This window comes from Tarenaya hassleriana, unplaced genomic scaffold, assembly GCF_000463585.1.
Source record: "Tarenaya hassleriana unplaced genomic scaffold, ASM46358v1 Cleome88, whole genome shotgun sequence".
Taxonomy (NCBI): domain Eukaryota; kingdom Viridiplantae; phylum Streptophyta; class Magnoliopsida; order Brassicales; family Cleomaceae; genus Tarenaya; species Tarenaya hassleriana.
In genome coordinates this window covers 365,965-383,572 of record NW_010971205.1, presented here as the reverse complement: position 1 = coordinate 383,572, position 17,608 = coordinate 365,965, and the positions used below count along the sequence as shown (strand labels likewise).

The 17,608-nt window shown below is 34.2% G+C and overlaps 2 protein-coding genes and 1 long non-coding RNA gene across 4 annotated transcripts; 1 reads left to right on the top strand and 2 right to left on the bottom strand.

The window, feature by feature from the left end:
• The first annotated feature begins 913 nt into the window (after positions 1-913).
• LOC104803456 (probable receptor-like protein kinase At1g49730) lies at positions 914-4,535 on the top strand. 2 transcript variants are annotated; one of them, XM_010527391.1, is made up of 9 exons: positions 914-1,109; positions 1,612-2,166; positions 2,471-2,761; positions 2,858-3,119; positions 3,218-3,270; positions 3,362-3,429; positions 3,516-3,605; positions 3,696-3,780; positions 3,884-4,535. In XM_010527391.1, exons 1-9 carry the CDS (start codon positions 1,031-1,033, stop codon positions 4,432-4,434), a joined length of 2,034 nt encoding a protein of 677 aa, XP_010525693.1. In that variant the 5' UTR covers positions 914-1,030; the 3' UTR covers positions 4,435-4,535. The 2 variants fall into 2 exon arrangements, with proteins under 2 accessions (XP_010525693.1, XP_010525691.1); XM_010527389.1 differs by having other exon boundaries at positions 2,465-2,761; positions 3,884-4,534.
• A 134-nt stretch (positions 4,536-4,669) lies between these two features.
• LOC104803457 lies at positions 4,670-6,084 on the bottom strand. Its single transcript, XR_770211.2, has 3 exons — positions 5,346-6,084; positions 5,086-5,264; positions 4,670-4,840 (listed from the first exon to the last, which is right to left on the bottom strand). It is a non-coding gene; the product is annotated as an uncharacterized LOC104803457 (long non-coding RNA).
• Positions 6,085-10,338: 4,254 nt separating this feature from the next.
• Positions 10,339-10,923, bottom strand: LOC104803469. The gene has a single exon (XM_010527400.1). It carries the CDS (start codon positions 10,921-10,923, stop codon positions 10,339-10,341), a length of 585 nt encoding a protein of 194 aa, XP_010525702.1.
• Positions 10,924-17,608: the final 6,685 nt, after the last annotated feature.

The following is a 17,608-nucleotide window of genomic DNA, read 5'->3' as shown; positions in this document are numbered from 1 at the left end:
AGTACAGTGCCATGAATGTGACATAGAGGGGCCGCTATGTATGTATACATATATATATATATGTATGTATTATAAGGGTCCACATGGCATTTTTCATTAATTCAATGTTAAATTTAATTCGACATTAAATATTAGAAAAAAACATAGGAAGTGAGGATTCAACCAACGTGTTCCCCAGCAAAGCGCCCGACCACAGCAGCCATTTTGTATAAGATCCTTGTCTCCCTCTCTTACCAAACACGAAATCATATTCCCATTCTCATAATTATCTTTCTCTTTCTCTAAGAAAGATGACAAAAGGTTTTTATCTAAATAAAAAAAAGCCTATTTTAATTTTTTTTATCTAAATAAATATTAAATTATCATATATGATTGTAACAAACACGAAATTTATTATATTTTATCATCAGTTTTTATATCTAATTTAATTCTAAATTAGGTGTTTTAAATTAATATCTAATTTATTGTTTTTACATCTAATTAAATAATGATTGTATATTTTAGTATGAGTTTAGATGTTAATTTTATATTTGATTTCTTTTTTTTACTATATTTTGATTGGATGTCAAAATACAAAGCCAGTATTTGATTGGATATCCAAAAAACTTTAGTAATTAATTAGATTGGACACCAAAAGACAACTTAAATATTTACTCGACCATTTACAATAATTTAATATTTATTCAGATACTAAAATATAAAACCGACTTCATTTACCAAATATCAGATTAATGATGCTAAAAAAAGATATTAATCATTTTAGATGAAAATAATGAGTTTTTTCAATTTCATGTCAAGGTGAGGGGGTGTTTTGATACTTAAGAAGTTTTGGATATAAAAGTAATATAAAATTAAGTTCAGGCACTTTATATGTCATCGTTGTCATCAGAAAGTAGGGATGTCTCTCTCTATCCCTCTTAATCTGCTTGGGTGTCACTGACCACAAACCTCAAATGTCGTACTTGCAGGGACCTCGCATTGACCTTTTATAACGTCTCTCTCTCTCTCTCTCTCTCACTGGTATTTGGTCATGGTGGTTCGTGGGCAAGCTTTCTTGGTGGTATTAATGGCGTTTCTTGGAACCCAGTTGCCTTCATTAATGGCAGCAGGTTTGCTTTCGTTTCTTTTGTGTGCTTCATCGCCATAATCATTTGTCTCTCTTTGAGAAGCTTCGTTGTCATTCTTGCTCTGCGGCAACGTTCCATTCACCTGTGTTGGGCTAAATTCGGAGATAGTGATGTTGATTTTGGATGAAATATTGAATCTTTTGACGTTTTCAGCTTTTGGGTTTGCAGATATCTCTTGTTTATCTTTCAATGGCTATCACCTGAACAATGTTCTTTGGGTGTTTTGGTTTATTTGTTTGAATTTGGAGTATGATTGGTTGCTTACATGCAAATACTCTGTATTGATTTTGGGCCTTTTCTGCTTAGGGATTGTGTAGACGAAACGAAATTGATGATCTTTGGAAATGGAGATGAAAATCTTGAGAGTTTGAAGTATGGGTTAGGGCTCAATAAGTTAGGGTTCATGATTTATAATCCAATGTTCCTAATTTGATGTGTCGAATTAGGATCTTTGCAAGTGATTAATGCCTAATTCTGTTCACAGATTGCCCATTGGACTTGAGTTCATCAAACTTCACACTTGTGGCTTCTATGTGCTCGAACAACAACGCCGATCGAGGAAAATGCTGCCGTTATATGAACGCTTTTCTCGCGGTATCCATCGCCCGTTATGCGAATTACACAACTGGTCTCGGGGTTACACCCGATTTGTCTGAGATCTGCCTTAGTTCCATCTCTAGATCCATGGAACTATATGGAGTTCCCCGGAATGCGACTGTTTTCTGTGGGTTAGGGACCAAGATTCTCGTTAACTATGATTGTCAAGGCCGAACAACAGTAACCCAAATGCTTCAGTCCCCGAGATTTGGTGAAGTTTCGGGGAATTGCAGACTCCCACTCTCAGGTGGAAATGAATGCAGGAAGTGCTTGAACTCCGCTATCACGTACCTTCGGAACCTTATAGGTGAAGAAACTAACGTTACTTTGAGTACTTGCCGTGATGCTACTTACGTTGCATTAGCAAGCCCGGCCGACAATGCATCAGCTCTTCTACTCGCTAGCTGTTTCTTTCAGGTCTCCGAGCTTAATATCCCTTCAGGTATATACAACTGTTCTCGCAGTTTCCATTTCTCGAGTGTCGGAACTATATGTATTATGGTTTCTATTTATGGAAATGTCCCGAGACAGTAACTGTTGTCTAGTTGTCCATTTAAGACATGAGCATCGACTTACAAAAGGCGGTACGAGCATTGTGTTTTAGATAATATTGTTTTAGATCTCGTGTAAATTTAAGACGGGAAAGGAAGAAAAGGGTTTCTAGTGTTGTACCGATAGTTTTCTCGTAACATATCAGCTTCGGATTATGTATTCTCCGTTATGATTTTTGTTGATAATAGCTTCAGGATCATCGTCATCTTCGATAAGCCCGGGAGCTTCTACAAGTCCCGATATCGCTGTTAGCCCGAGCAGCAACTATGTTATCCAATTGCCACCAAGTAAAAGCCATCGATCATTCCACTTGACGGTAGTCCCCGTCATTGGAATCGCGGTTACAGCCACTGCCCTTATGATGCTTGTAATCTTGATAGTTCTTATCCGTAGAAAAAGCCGGGAACTTGTTGACGACGAGAAGAAAGATGGAAATCCCACCAAAACTTTTCCTTCCCCGCGGCCCGTGTTGAAGCTTCACGAAGGTACAAAACTCTTCTTAACGGAAATTAGTAACTGTTATTTCTAAGCTCACCAAAAACGATTCAACTTTTCTTTTCTCGGTTGAGCGAATCTTGCAGGCAATTCTTCGGGTTTTAGGAGATTCAACTTCAAGGAAATGAAGAAAGCGACGGGTGATTTCAACACCATGATCGGGCGAGGAGGTTTCGGGACCGTTTACAAAGCTGAATTCAGCGACGGGTTTGTTGGGGCTGTGAAGAGAATGGACAAGGTTTCCAAACAAGCAGAAGACGAGTTCTGCAGAGAGATCGAGCTTCTCGCTAGGCTCCATCACCGTCATCTCGTCGCTTTGAAAGGTTTTTGCGTTAAAAAGAACGAGAGGTAAATCATCTGTTCTCTTCCGAATCATTTTTTCTGAGTATGTGGAACTATAATTTGATCGAAATATGAAAGTTTATCCACTCGATCTCAACTTGCAGGTTTCTCATATACGAATTCATGGCGAATGGAAGCTTAAAGGATCATTTACATTGTACATATTCACCTTCAAACTACTATCTCTTCTTTAGAAACTAAGGCGTATGCTTATTTTGGAGTGTTTGAACCTTACCATTTACATGCAGCTGCAGAAAAACCTCCTCTTAGTTGGAGAACGAGAATGAAGATAGCAATTGATGTGGCCAATGCATTGGTAAATACCCGAAAATCTATAACCGCGTTTCTCAGATAACTAAAACCCGATGGGTTTGTAAAATATTTACCGAGCTTTTTCTCTAGGAATATCTTCATTTCTACTGCGACCCGCCTCTATGTCACCGGGACATCAAGTCCAGCAACATATTACTCGACGACAACTTTGTTGCCAAGGTTTGTAAAGTTCGGTTCCTTGGTATATTGCTCGTTCTCGGGGAAACTGATTTTTTGTCTTCCTTTTTTGTTTTGGATTTTTGTTCCAAGCTTGCTGATTTCGGCCTTGCACATGCTTCAAGAGATGGCTCCATTAGCTTTGAACCCGTTAATACCGATATCCGAGGAACTCCCGGTCAGGCAAAACACATGAAATAGCACATTCATACTGGTTTTTTCTGAGCCTCGATCACCCGAAAAGATCCGGTTTTTAACCAATAACACGGTTTGTGTTTCAGGTTATGTGGATCCCGAGTACATTGTAACTCAAGAACTGACAGAGAAGAGCGATGTGTACAGCTATGGGGTTGTGTTACTGGAAATAATAACGGGAAGAAGAGTGGTGGACGAGGGTAGAAACATTGTGGAAACATCTCAGCCTTTAATGCTGCAGGAATCGAGACACGGGGATCTTGTGGACCCAAGAATCGAGGACTGCATAGATGGGGAACAGCTCGAGACAATGATCACGGTGGTGAGATGGTGCACGGAGAAAGAGGGACGGTTAAGGCCATCGATAAAGCAAGTACTGAGGCTGATTTACGAGTGTTGTGACCCGTTGCATAGCGGGTTTGAAAAGGCGGTAGAGGAGGATGAAGGGAGAGGAGGAAGGAGGAGTGGCGGTGGCGGTAGGAAGAGACGGTCAGGGAGAGGAGAGGATTCGTCGGGATTTCAGAGTGGGGATATCATCCGAGGCTTGCCTTCTTCGTCCAGCACGACTTCTCGGTCGCATTGCAGCCGCAGTTTCCTGCTGGAGACGGGCTCTCCTACGAATCAGGTCTCTTTCTGAGTCATCCTTCTCCTCCTCCTGCTTCTGCTTCTGAATAGTATTTTTCTGGTTCTTTCTCATTACAATGTTAGAAACCAAACACATTTTCTCATAATGCCATTTTTCTCATTCTTCAAAACATGTTATATAAAATAGGCAAATATACACACACGCGCACATATATATGTGAGTATAAAGCTCGACCACACGAAAATATCATTCACGTTCATTGAAACTTTATAAACATCAGATGTAAAACTAGCCCTAGATTTTTCAGGTAATAAAATTAAAACTAGTTCTTTCTTCTTGCATTTTTGTTTACCCGGTTTCCGTTTGCTTTATTCGCTCACCTTACCACGGGTCAGTTGGTGTTCTTCTCAAGCATTTCCTCTTGCCTTCCCACGGGGCGATTCATCGGTTCCTCGAGCTGCCAAAAGAAGGTAAAGAATCACTCGAGACCAAGGGTATTGCCTCGGAAAAAACAGAAATGCACAGGACTTCTGGGATTTGATGGATCACTACTTTATAGGGTTGAGCTTATAAAGAACAAGAATGCAGGTTGTAAACTCGAAAATCACATTCAGAGCGTGTGGGACGAGCATTTGCAGAGGTTAACAGATACAGAACACAGAATGATAAAGAAAACCTGTCCAAAGTCGAGGAAATATTTACCTCATTCTTCAGCATTTCCGTCGTTTTGGGCTGTCACAGAGTGAAAGCTCAGTTTTTCTCAACTGCCAATGCCAAACTCTAAAAGGAGAGTCACGAAGCAGAGATAGATTTTGTGCAATTTTCTTGGTTCAGTTTCTTGAGCTTTTCAACTTCAGCTTCCAGTTCCAAGGTGTAAAAGCCTAAACTCACCGAAAATATCGAAATCAAGGTTCAAATCCATGGTGCTGATGAGATTTCAGTAAGAGATTAACAACACTCACCTGCTTTCGAGCCCTTGATCTAGCAGTGGATTCCCGAGTCCTGATCATTCTCTTTTGTCTTCGCTTGATAACCTTCTCAACTGTCACATTGCTTCTCCTTTTCCGACCAAAATATAAGGAACCGAGGATAAATAATCAGTATCTGCACTACTTGTCCCTGGAGAAGTTGCAGAAACAGCAAACCTCAGTTCCAAACCAATTAAACTGCTGCTATTCTTAACAGAATTGCCTGGAACTCCAGCTAATGCCGCATTCACTTGTTTCGGGAAAAGGGTTTGTGGCTGCAGCTGCGTCCGAGGTTGTAATAACTGTCGCTGTGGCTGCTGTTGCAGCTGCTGCCTTGTGCCATCCACTTTGAGGACTAGACCTGGTTCTGGTTGACGAAAGCTCATACAATTTTTTATATCCCGAATGATATGCTGCCACTATTAGCCTGATGAACCCCGGAAGCCAAACCGGGCATTGCTGTAAGGGTAAAACCCGTTACTGATAGCGTAGTTACCTTCTCTTACAACCCCAGAACGGACCAAAAATCCTCCAGAGTCATTTCTCCTGAAGTATGTTGCCTCCTTGGAGCACTCGACCCGCCATTACCACCGTTATTTATTTTCGTTGCTCTCCTTGGTGATCAAGACTCTCCAGACCTCATTAACGAGCCTTGCCTCTGAAGATTTACTCCATTACCACCACCAGATTGCCAAGTAGCAGTAGCTGAAGAGCTCGTGATCTGCCTCTCCTCGGCATTGATATCCGAGGAACTCCCGGTCAGGCAAAACACATGAAATAGCACATTCATACTGGTTTTTTCTGAGCCTCGATCACCCGAAAAGATCCGGTTTTTAACCAAGGCATTCCATATGTTCTTGAGGAGTTCATCCATGTTCACCGACCCGAAATTAGTGTGAACTTTGATATAAAAAAAAAACACCCGGTCACCCCAAAAACAAATCTGACACAACCAACAAGAAAATCAACTATCTGATACAGATTCTGAAGAGAAGCAACCTAATTTTCTCCAAAAGCAATCGAATCATAAACACCCAGAAAACAAAATCAACAAGAAATTAATAAATTAAAAAAAAAAACTTTTTCAAAAGTTACCTCCTCACTTCGAAGAAGTGATTGAGCAAACCAAAATACAAATAAATAAATAAATAAATAACAAAACTAAAAAGAGAGAGAGAGACCAAGATTCGAGGGGGATAATGATCAAAGTCAATTGGGGGCTTATCTCACAAACAGATTACACCGAAAAAGGGGAACTTTTATTTTTTATTTTCACATAATTTAGTTCAGGAAATTACGGGAAAATATATATAATCAGACTGCGAGATCAAGAGAAGCTGGGGGAAAAAAGGCTTTCACTCTTGGTAAGGATTTTAGAGATTTTATTTAAATATTTATTTAATTGTTTATTATTTTATGTGTTCTTATTTAAAAGGAAAAAAAGATGGTATATTCATTACTTCATTATCCGTACAAAATATACAAACTTTATAAAATATATCAAATAACTATTTAAAATTTTAATTTGATTTAATTAATACATTAAATATTAAAGTATTTTAAATTAATGGTTCAAATATTAAAATATTTTAAATTGATAACTTAAAATATTCTAAATCGATATCTTAACTTATAAAATAAATGATAATTTTCAACACCGACTTTAACCACGATTTATAAATTAGATATTATTTTTAACTTAAAAATAAATCGATATTGTTGCTTTCGATTTAGTGGTTATGATATTAAATTAAAATATTTTAATATTCGAAGTACCAATCTAGGATATTTTAATATTTAAAATTTCAGACGATACGATCGAGAGTCCTCTCAGAGATAAAATTCATTGAAACGCTCAGACGATGCGATCGAGCGTTCGTTTTGGTGACGATCGGTCGTTCGCATTCTCGGACCATGCACGATTGGTCGATCGTCGACTCTGAACAAAGAGTCTGACGTCATGTCTTCGTTTCTGTTTCCGTGCTCCTGTGCTTCCGGCTATTCCTATCAGAAGAGTTGCATCGTTCAATCAGTATACGTAGCTGCTTAAGGATATGACCATCTGAAAATTCCGCTGGCTGAAGCCATGGTTGTATATGTTAGCTCTTAAAAAAACTATATAAAATGGACCTCGCTCAGTAATACTTCCCGAATTCACAAGTAACACTCAAAAAACTCTTTCATATATATCCATACGACTTTTCTCTCTTACAACACTCTTTTTTTTCTTCATGTGTTTTTTCCTTGTGTTTTTCTTCCTACACATCACCCCTTTTTATACTTATCCTAAATACATATTTCTACACACATTTATTTAAACTTCATTCCCCATGTATATTCAATACATTCAAACTTCTACAAACTTCTAGATTACCAAAAAAATCAACAAATATTTGATCAAATCTTGTGACTTTTCATTACAAATAGAGATATTATTTGTTCAAATCCTTCCAAAGCTTCTTGAAAATGGCATCCTTGACTTTGAATTCTTCTAGGTAATCAAGATTAAAATTCAATACTCCCTCCTAAGCGTGATTCTTCCATGCCAAACTGGTGACATAATTTCTCTTTTCTTCCACATTCCCTTCTCCAACGACTCAACAAAGTTGATCGGTTCCTTATCTGCAAAAAGACAAAACAAAGTTTGATGTTGATTGAGATCATAGATCGGGAAAATCACTCAAATGACCCACTTGGGTCGCATCTATTTCACCTGTACACCACCAAAAACATAACACATTTTTTTCTCCGTAAAAAGACGAAATTACCCTTAATGAATCACGATATTTATCCGTTCGAAAACAACTTCGTTATTACGACTTCGTAATTAATTCTAAATATAGTTACAAAAAGGTGGTAAAAAAAATTATCCGTCTTATTTTAGTTGTATATCAGTTATATGTTAGTCGCAAAAAGGTCGCAAAAAATAAAACGAAAAGGGTATTTTGGACTTTTTCAATCGAAAAGTGGGTTAAAATTGAAAAAAAAAATTTTTTTTTCTGGGTGGTGTACCCTGAAATTGCTGCGACCCAAGTGGGTTATTAGGGTTAAAACCCCTCATAGATCTCCTCCAAACTTCACGTTCCTCTCGGTCCAATAGCGTTAGAACTATCTTCGGTTGATGAAGATACTCCCGAGCTGGATCCAACCTCAAAATGTGATTGTGGAGTTGGCGTCGAAACCTCTTGTTCAAGCTCCTCTTCTTGATCATTTTCTATCACAAAAGGATAGAAAGTAAACTTCTCTTTGTCATCCGAACTTCAATCCCATGCACTCTTTTCATCTATAATCACATCTCGACTGATTTTAATTTTCTTCGCAATGGGATCATATAGTTTGTAACCTTTTGATTGTTGACTGTATCCCACAAAGATGTATTTCACACTACGATCATCAAGTTTCTTCCTTCGTTGTTATGGGACATGAGCATATGCAAGACTACCAAATATCCTCATATGAGATACATTTGGTTTGTATCCACTCCACACTTCTTGAGGTGTCCGATTCCACACACTCTTCGTCGGACATCGATTCAACAAATAAACCGCACAATCAACGGCTTCAGCTCAAAACTCCTTCGGCAGATTCTTACTCTTCAACATACTTCGAACCATATTCAAAATAGTCATGTTCTTTCTCTCTGCAACGCCATTTTGTTGTGGAGTGAATATGGAACGGTAAGCGGCATTCGAATACCATTCTCATCACAAAACATCTTGAACTCCTTTTATGTAAACTCACCACCCCGATCTGATCTCAACGATTTAATTTCATAGTTACTCTGTCTTTCAACAATGGCCTTAAACCTCTTGAACGCCGAAAACACTTCTGACTTTTTCTTCAAAAAATAAACCCACGTTTTCCTACTATAATCATCGATGAACAACAAAAAATACCTGTTATTCCCGAAAGATGGCGGTTCAAGAGGGCCACACACATCGGTGTGTATCAACTCAAGGAGCTCCTTTGCTCTTGTCAATGACTCCTTTGCTCTTGTCAATGACTCCTTTGGAAAACTTTGTCGATGTTGCACCAAGCAACCTTCACACACTTGGTTTGACTGATCAATGGGTGGTAAACCATTCACCATCACCTTCGTCGACAACAATTTCAAGCCCCCAAAATTTAGGTGACCAAGCCTTTGATGCCACAACCAAGATTCATCTTGGAAACATGCTTTCAAGCATTTTCCCGCATCAGTTTGAATGTTTATCGGAAACATTCGGTTCTTAGCCATCGGAACACATGACAAAAGTTTCCCCTTTTCGTCTCTAAGATAAATATTTTAATCCCTGGATGGAATGTTATAACATTTCTCAAGTAATTGACTAACATTCAGAATATTGGTTTTCATACCTGGCACATAATACATGTTTGAGATGTACTGATGGCCTCCACTCTTCAACTTGATCAAAACCTTGCCTTTGCCTTTGACGGAGATTTTGGATAGATCTCCGAAAGTAGTGGTCCCCGTTACCGACTCGTCAATATCCACGAACATATGACGGTAACCACACATATGGTTACTAGCACTGGTATCAAGATACCAGAATTGCTTTCTTTCTCCATCCGGGCTATTTCATGCCTAGCAAACAGTGTCTTCCACCTCCTTTTTCTCCTTCGCATAGTTGGCTTGCACTTTTTCTTCATCCGGCCTATCAAAACATTCATAAGAGAAATGGCCACAACGATGACATTTGTAACACTCGATGTCACGTTTGTATTGACTTTGGATGTAACATCCTCTATCACGGTCTCTTGAAGAGCTTCCACCCCATTCATTCTGGTTTTGATGCCACTGGCCATCTTTATGTCCATGATCACGATCTCGACCGCGTCCTCGACCGCGTCCTCGACCGCGTCCACGACCACGACCTCGACCTCTTTGATTCTGATCATCAAATACCTTCTCATCGACATTTACATTCGCTTGAAGCGCATGCTCGATCGGTTCTATGTTTCTCTTCTTAATCTTTTCTGCATGGACTTATAGCTTACTAGTGAGCTCATCCACCGTCATGTCATCGATGACATTCGACTCCTCGATCGCAACAACGATGTGATCAAACTTCGAAGTGAGAGACCGAAGTATCTTCTCCACAATTCTACTAACTTTCATCTTTTCACCATTACTCTCAAGTTGGTTAGTCACGGCAATCACTCGAGAGATATAATCAAATACTTCTTCAGATTCTTTCATTTGCAATGCTTCAAACTCACCACGAAGAGATTGGAGTCTCACCTTCTTCACTTTATCGATACATTTGAAGGAGTTCGTCAATGTATCCCAAGCCATCTTTGATGATGTAGTGTGTGCAATCTTCTCGAATATCGAATCATCCATGCTGAGTTGGATGAATGACAAGGCTCTTTGGTCCTTCACTGTTGCCTCCTTCGCCGCTTTCTTTACGGCAGAAGTCGCCGTATCCAAATCCTCCGGTTCATGATACTCCTCTTCGATTGCATCCCATACGTCTTGGCCTCCAAGAAACGCCTTCATTTGGATACTCCACCTCTCATAATTCTCCTTCGTGAGCTTTGGAATCGGGAAAGATATACTCGACCTAGCCATCACGAACCACCGCTCTATACCACTTTGTTAGCTCTTAAAAAAACTATATAAAATGGACCTCGCTCAGTGATACTTCTCGAATTCATAAGTAACACTCAAAAAACTCTTTTATATATATCCATACGACTTTTCTCTCTTACAACACTCTTTTTTTTTTCTACACATCATCCCTTTTTATACTTATCCTAAACACATATTTCTACACATATTTATTTAAACTTCATTTATCATGCATATTCAATACATTCAAACTGCTACAAACTTCTAGATTATTCCTTCCAAAACTTCTTGAAAATGGCATCCTTGACTTTGAATTCTTCTAGGTAATCAAGATTAAAATTCAACAGTATACTCAGTTTTTCTCGGCACCCTTTTGCATCAATCTCTCAATCGTTGCCTGAACCAGGTTGATGGTGCACCTTCCCCGTGTGGATCTGTTAATAACACTGGCAAGTCATATGGATATAACGCAGGCTATAGGGATCCGATCTCATTCTATGATATTTTATTTCATAGAAAAGTGCCCTTTATATAGAAGATAATGAAAATAGGAAACTAGTAAAAATATACTAATATCAGATCTAATCCAAATATTATCTAAATATTGTAATATCCCAAAACCATAAACTCAAATAATAAATATCCCAATAAATTATACGAGTCTAATAGAATCTCTTTATGACAGAAAAACTGATTCAAGACTAGACGAATCTGATAGTGATGGCAAAATGAGCCAGATTCATGAGGCAGGTCGTCGTTGGCTCGTTTTTTTTACCGAGTTAGACTAGAAAAATAAAAAAACCAAATAAAAAGAACCGAACAATCCAGGTCGCAGCGAGTCCGAACTCATCCGAACTAGCTCAATCGATCGCGAGCTGATATTAAAAAAATATTAGGGTTTCATACTTTAATTTCTTCACATCTAACGTTTATGTAGCAAATTAGAATTCATGATATGTTGGCATTGGTATATACTTTTTTGTTATATTTTGATGTTGTTTGTGTATGGCATTTTTTTGTTGGTTTGTGACGTGAAATGATAACTTTTGTTAATTTTTCTTTATTTGGATATGGTTTTATGGAATGTTATATTAAATATTTTATGATATGTTGAATGACTTCAAATTATTGTTATGTATAACTTCAAATTATTAATTTTTATATAATTTTAAAAAATTGGATAATTTGGTCAAAACGGACTGGCTCGCGAGGCGATTCAGAACTTTGATAATTTGGTTTGGGTCAGATTTTTTCTAGCTCATAAAAAATAGACCGAACGGACTAAACAAAAAATGAACTGGCTCGAGAAGAGCTGGTCCGAGCCGGTCCATTTTCCATCACTAATTTGATCGCGAGGTTTTGTTGCTTGTAGTTGTAGGTATTATACTGCATTTTTAGTTTTTTCCAGTTTTGTTTATGTTGCTTGAGCTTTACGCGACATGTAATACAAATAAAAATAACTTGAATATAATGGCAATATGTAAAAAAATGAACAAATAGATTATTATAGTTTAAAAAGGGAAAAAGGTACATCTTTATAAAAAGCATGTACATTTGTAAATTTAAATTGAATATAATGTCACTATATGACATATTGGTGTGTTAATTCTGATTATATTTATTTAGTATAAGAACGCTTATAAATTTTATAAAATTTTAAAAGCCAAACCCAAAATAAATATAATTAAACGAGAAATGGTATGGTGCATTGAAAAATCATCATATGAATGACTAATGCTAATCTTATCTTATATATAAATAATTAAGTTTGAAGGATTCTGGTGAAGCCACCTCAACTCCATGCCATCATCCGTGTGGCATTTTGTTTTTAATTTTTCTATGTGTCATTTGCATTAATTTTTTTCATTTCAAATCTTTATTTATAATCTTTCTCACCTATATAAATCTATTATACAACTAATTATGTCTTACACATAAAGATACGATATACGTATTTTAATTATACAAATTTATAGATTTACCTTCAATATAAAAATAATAAACATAACGAATTAGAAAATTTGTAAATTTTACTTCAATAAAAATAATAAACATATTGAATGAACAATATTATATATAATCCAACAAGTGGCTGCGTTAATTTTTTTAATTGAATTTACAATAAGGAAAACATGTATATGTATCATGTTTATTAGTTAGATACAATCCAATGATAAAAATATATGTTATGTTTCATTCAAAATATATTGAGTACTAATAAAATATTGTAAATATTCTTCTTTTTTTTTTATACATTGAAACATGACCCAATGATGCTTTTAATTAAAACATGACTCAACAGCTTCCACCCAATGATTAAAAGACTAACGTTGTTGTATTTGTTGTTTAATTTCGTTTACATTTTTTAACAGTTAAAGACAAGTGATTAATTTACCATTATACAACAACTTAATTATCATAATTCAATAGCTTCCATCCAACTTATATATATGTATATAACTGTTTAGCCCACTAACATCTATATTTATTTTATTTTTTAATTGGTATTAAAAAGTCATATTCATTAGCCCACTAACATCTATATTTATTGTTCTTTTTTAATTAGTATTGAAAACTAAAGATGACTATGAAAAATATCTCCTATATATACCCAACGTAAAGAAAATGATTTGGGAAACAAATGAATTGAGAAGCGTGCTGCAATGTTGAACTTTTACCAATATTAAAGAGTGTACTATAATCTAATCCCCTCCATTTATATGTATTCCATTGACAGGAACGAGTTCATGGATGATGAAGGCTGTCTTCGTATTAGTGATACATATCTCTGGTTGTCTGGAAATCGTTTAAAAATTATCGACAGATTAATCCGAAACACTTGATTTTTATAACTTCTGCTTAGATTTTTTTCAAAAAAAAAAACGTATTAAGATTTTTTTTATATCGTTTTCATTTTTTAAGCCTACGTACTAATAACCCTATTATTACATTAGTATTATTGGCACATAGATGAAGTCGGTGCTCAAGAAAATGGTTGATGCCGCCAAGTTTATCCGTTCCCAGCTCACTAGCTCCAAGTGAAATGGACACTCTCTTCCGGTTTAGATTATTCTCCGTATGAGAGTAATCTTTTCATACGTTTGTTTGAGATTTGAATATTTTTTCCAAGAAATATTTAGATATAGGAATCATCCTCTTTGAAGGACATGCTTTTTTATTTTCAACTACACTTTTGTTTTTTTATGTGATATTATATGTTTTCTGGTTTTTTGAAAACTTAATAGTTTCCTACACGAATCTGGTGATGTGTTGTAGAAAATCAGTGTTTTGCATGTTCTTATCACAAATTCAATGCATTGGCAATAATAATTACAAATTAAATTCCAAAATCTATAAAATTAGTTAATTCTATTAATAAATATTATGGTTATGTAAGGTATAAGACTACACGTAAGTAGTTTTAATTTTATTAAATTTATATAAAATTATTCCTGAATTATAGATGTCGCAAATAATTTGTAGATAGCTGATAATTGTATATTGTAATTTAAAATATTAGGGTTTAAATTTGGTCGTTTGTATTTTTTTTTTATTAATTTGACATAAACTATTTATACGTTTTATCTCTATGACAAACATTAGCGTAAATGTTACGTTAAAAACACCACTTGATGATATATTTGATAAAATTTGTATTCCTACTAAATGTAAACAAAGTTTGATATAATTTATACGTACATAAATACAAAGTATATATTAAAAGTACCACTTGAATTTAATTAAATTTTTGTATATAAAGGTTCCGTAAATTTATAAATTTAATTTGAATATAATGGCAATAGTAAATTTTTTAAAAAAAAATATAAGTTATGTACGATGATTAATGATATATTAACAAATATAACACCAATATTAACATGTATAAATTATATTAACACCAATATTCTCTAAACCAAAAAATATGTCTGATGACGTAGTCTTTAATTGGTAAAGATTTCGTCAATATAAGAGCAAAAAGAACTCATTCAATAAGGTGAACTCAACAACAACGAAGAGGAGGAGACAACAAATTACATCCTAGATCGGGCGAAAGTAGATTCTCGGTCGGAATCGGTTGTAGCTCCTGCAGAGATTTCGGTGAATTGATTCAGTTTTGGTCCGATTTGAATTTTTCTTGTAGCAAATGGTAATTCAAGAATTGTTTTTCTTTAATTGCTTTTTTTAACTGTCTTTCATATATATACATATATCTATACATGTATATATATTTATGTTTATATATATATCCATATATATGTATGTATATGTAGATATATAGAGTTATGTATATATACGCATATGTATGTATACATATTTTTTATTTATATTTTTTTAATATATATATTATCTATATATAATATATTTTTATTTTCAAATTAAGTTTTTTTTCCACGTCGTAATGATGATATGATTTTCTTATATAACAATAACACGTCATTTAATTTGTTAAATTGTTACCAAAGTTAGAGTAAATGTAGATGTATGCCAAAATTTAGGAAGTTTTGTATTTTGTAGAAGTTTCAAAATTCATATATGTATATGATATTTTATTGAAAGTGCGTGATTTTTAGGTTATTTACCCATATATATAATATACAGACAATTACCGTAAAAAAGTTTGGATTGTTGATATTTTATACGGAATAGAACAATAATTTTATGATTTTTTTTGTGTCAGGGAAGCAACACTTTGATAAAATTATAACAATTGTTCGATTATAATAAATATACCTATTCAAAAAATATGGCTTTTTGGAGATATGGTTTTATAATACTTTAATTTTATAAGTATATTTTGTTATCAAACTTTACTAATTTTATATCAACGTTAAAATTATTACAAATTATAAAAGATTCATTAGTGTCTTCAAGTTATATTATTTTTTATAGGGGTATTCCCCCACAAATTTTCAAACATGTTCCAATTTTCTACGCCAACTTTTAATTTGATAAAAAAATTACACCGGATTTTAAACATTTCTAAAAATCCCATACAAAATCTTAAAATGTATTGTAATTTCTCCCATATCCATAAACGGTGTTAAGTTCCGTCAATTTTAATGTTGACATGACATGCTACGTCACACATATTTTGCCAAATCATCACATTTATTCAAATCACCATGCCATGTTAGAAAATAAATAAAAATAAAAAATAAAAAAATTTCTAGAACTTAAAAAACTAATAAATGAATAAAATAAAATAATTTTTTTTAAAAACTTCTAAAAATTACAGAATTTTAAATTTCAATTTTTTAAAAAAATAAAAAATTATTTTGTATGTATATATATATATGTATAAATATGGGATTACCCCTTTTTATATGTAGATATGTATATCGAAAATATAATTCTAATTTTAATAAAAATAAAAATGAAAAACAATTGATATAGAAGTTGTCCAATAAGTAGAAATATTGAAATATTTTACTCCTATCATGTAAAATAATAGAGTGATACCGTATAATCTCACGATGATTCATCATTTGTAAAACATGTAACGTATATTTGATGATGTTTCAGTATCCAAAAATGAAAAAACAAAATAAATAATATCCCAAAGATAATTAAAATTAAATCTTTTTTAAAAGCTTGTATTACTAAATATATCTAAAAACATTTTATTACAATGTTAATAATTGTTGGACAAAAAATCTACAAAAGTTAGCTATATTCCAAATACAAAAGTCTTGATAAAAAATACAAGAAACAAATAAAAATTTTCATTTCGAAGAAACATTTTATATTTAATCTTCATTTTACATTTTAGGATTGTTTTTCTTAAAACAATATATACTACAATATTTAATAATATCATTTTTATTTATTTGTTATTATTTTACACCTATTTTTTTTTACAGATTGAATAACAACAAAGATTGTGAATAAAGACATCCAAAATAAACCGATCACAAACGTATTCATTCAACGCATATATAATAATAATTTTATAATATAAAAATACAATAATAATTATTTTCTTTCATTTCTTCTTATATATAATGATTTAATACTATAATTTAATTTTACATAATATATGTAATAATTTTTAATACATTCATATCAATGAATTTTTATACCAAAACAAGAATATCCCGTGTATCGTACGAGTCTCTCCTTGTATTAATAAATATTTTATGTTATGGTACATTGAAAAGGTATGAGTGGTTAATGTCAAGAGAAGAAAAAATAGATTCAAAATTTAGAAGATTACAAACAAAAATGAAATGGAAAAATCGCTGATAAATACCTGTACTTTTACAAAACTCCCAGATAAATACCTGTACTATAAAATTTTCAAATAAATACTTGTACTTTTCAAAACTCCCATATAAATACCAATACTTTTAAAAAATTACCAAATAAAACATTCATCGTTGACGCATTTAACGCGTCACAGTTCAACCTAAAAAATCGATGATTCAGCTTTATAAAATCTGTCTAAGCATCCACGTGTTTTGCCACGTCGGACTAACCGGTTCAATTAATTGGATCGGTTTGACAAAAAACCAATCCGGTTTGGTAAACATTTCAGAAGCCCTAAAATCCCCAAATGAGAATCGGGCACTAAATCTGAAAAAATTAGAAACCCTAGAAACGAAAAACTCTCTGAGTACGAATTTCGGGCGAATCGGTACTCTCCTCTTAGTGGCGAATCGGCGCTCTCCTCTCGTCGATTTCTCTG

What these genes read in the sequence shown, in the direction of transcription:
- LOC104803456 (XM_010527389.1), top strand. Translation starts at nt 1,031, where the DNA reads ATGGTGGTTCGTGGGCAAGCTTTCTTGGTGGTATTAATGGCGTTTCTT. An exon ending in CGAGCTTAATATCCCTTCAG is followed by an intron (nt 2,167 to 2,464) that starts GTATATACAACT and finishes TGTTGATAATAG; the next exon opens with CTTCAGGATCATCGTCATCT. An exon ending in ACGACAACTTTGTTGCCAAG is followed by an intron (nt 3,606 to 3,695) that starts GTTTGTAAAGTT and finishes TTTTGTTCCAAG; the next exon opens with CTTGCTGATTTCGGCCTTGC.
- LOC104803469 (XM_010527400.1), bottom strand. Translation starts at nt 10,923, where the DNA reads ATGGCTAGGTCGAGTATATCTTTCCCGATTCCAAAGCTCACGAAGGAG.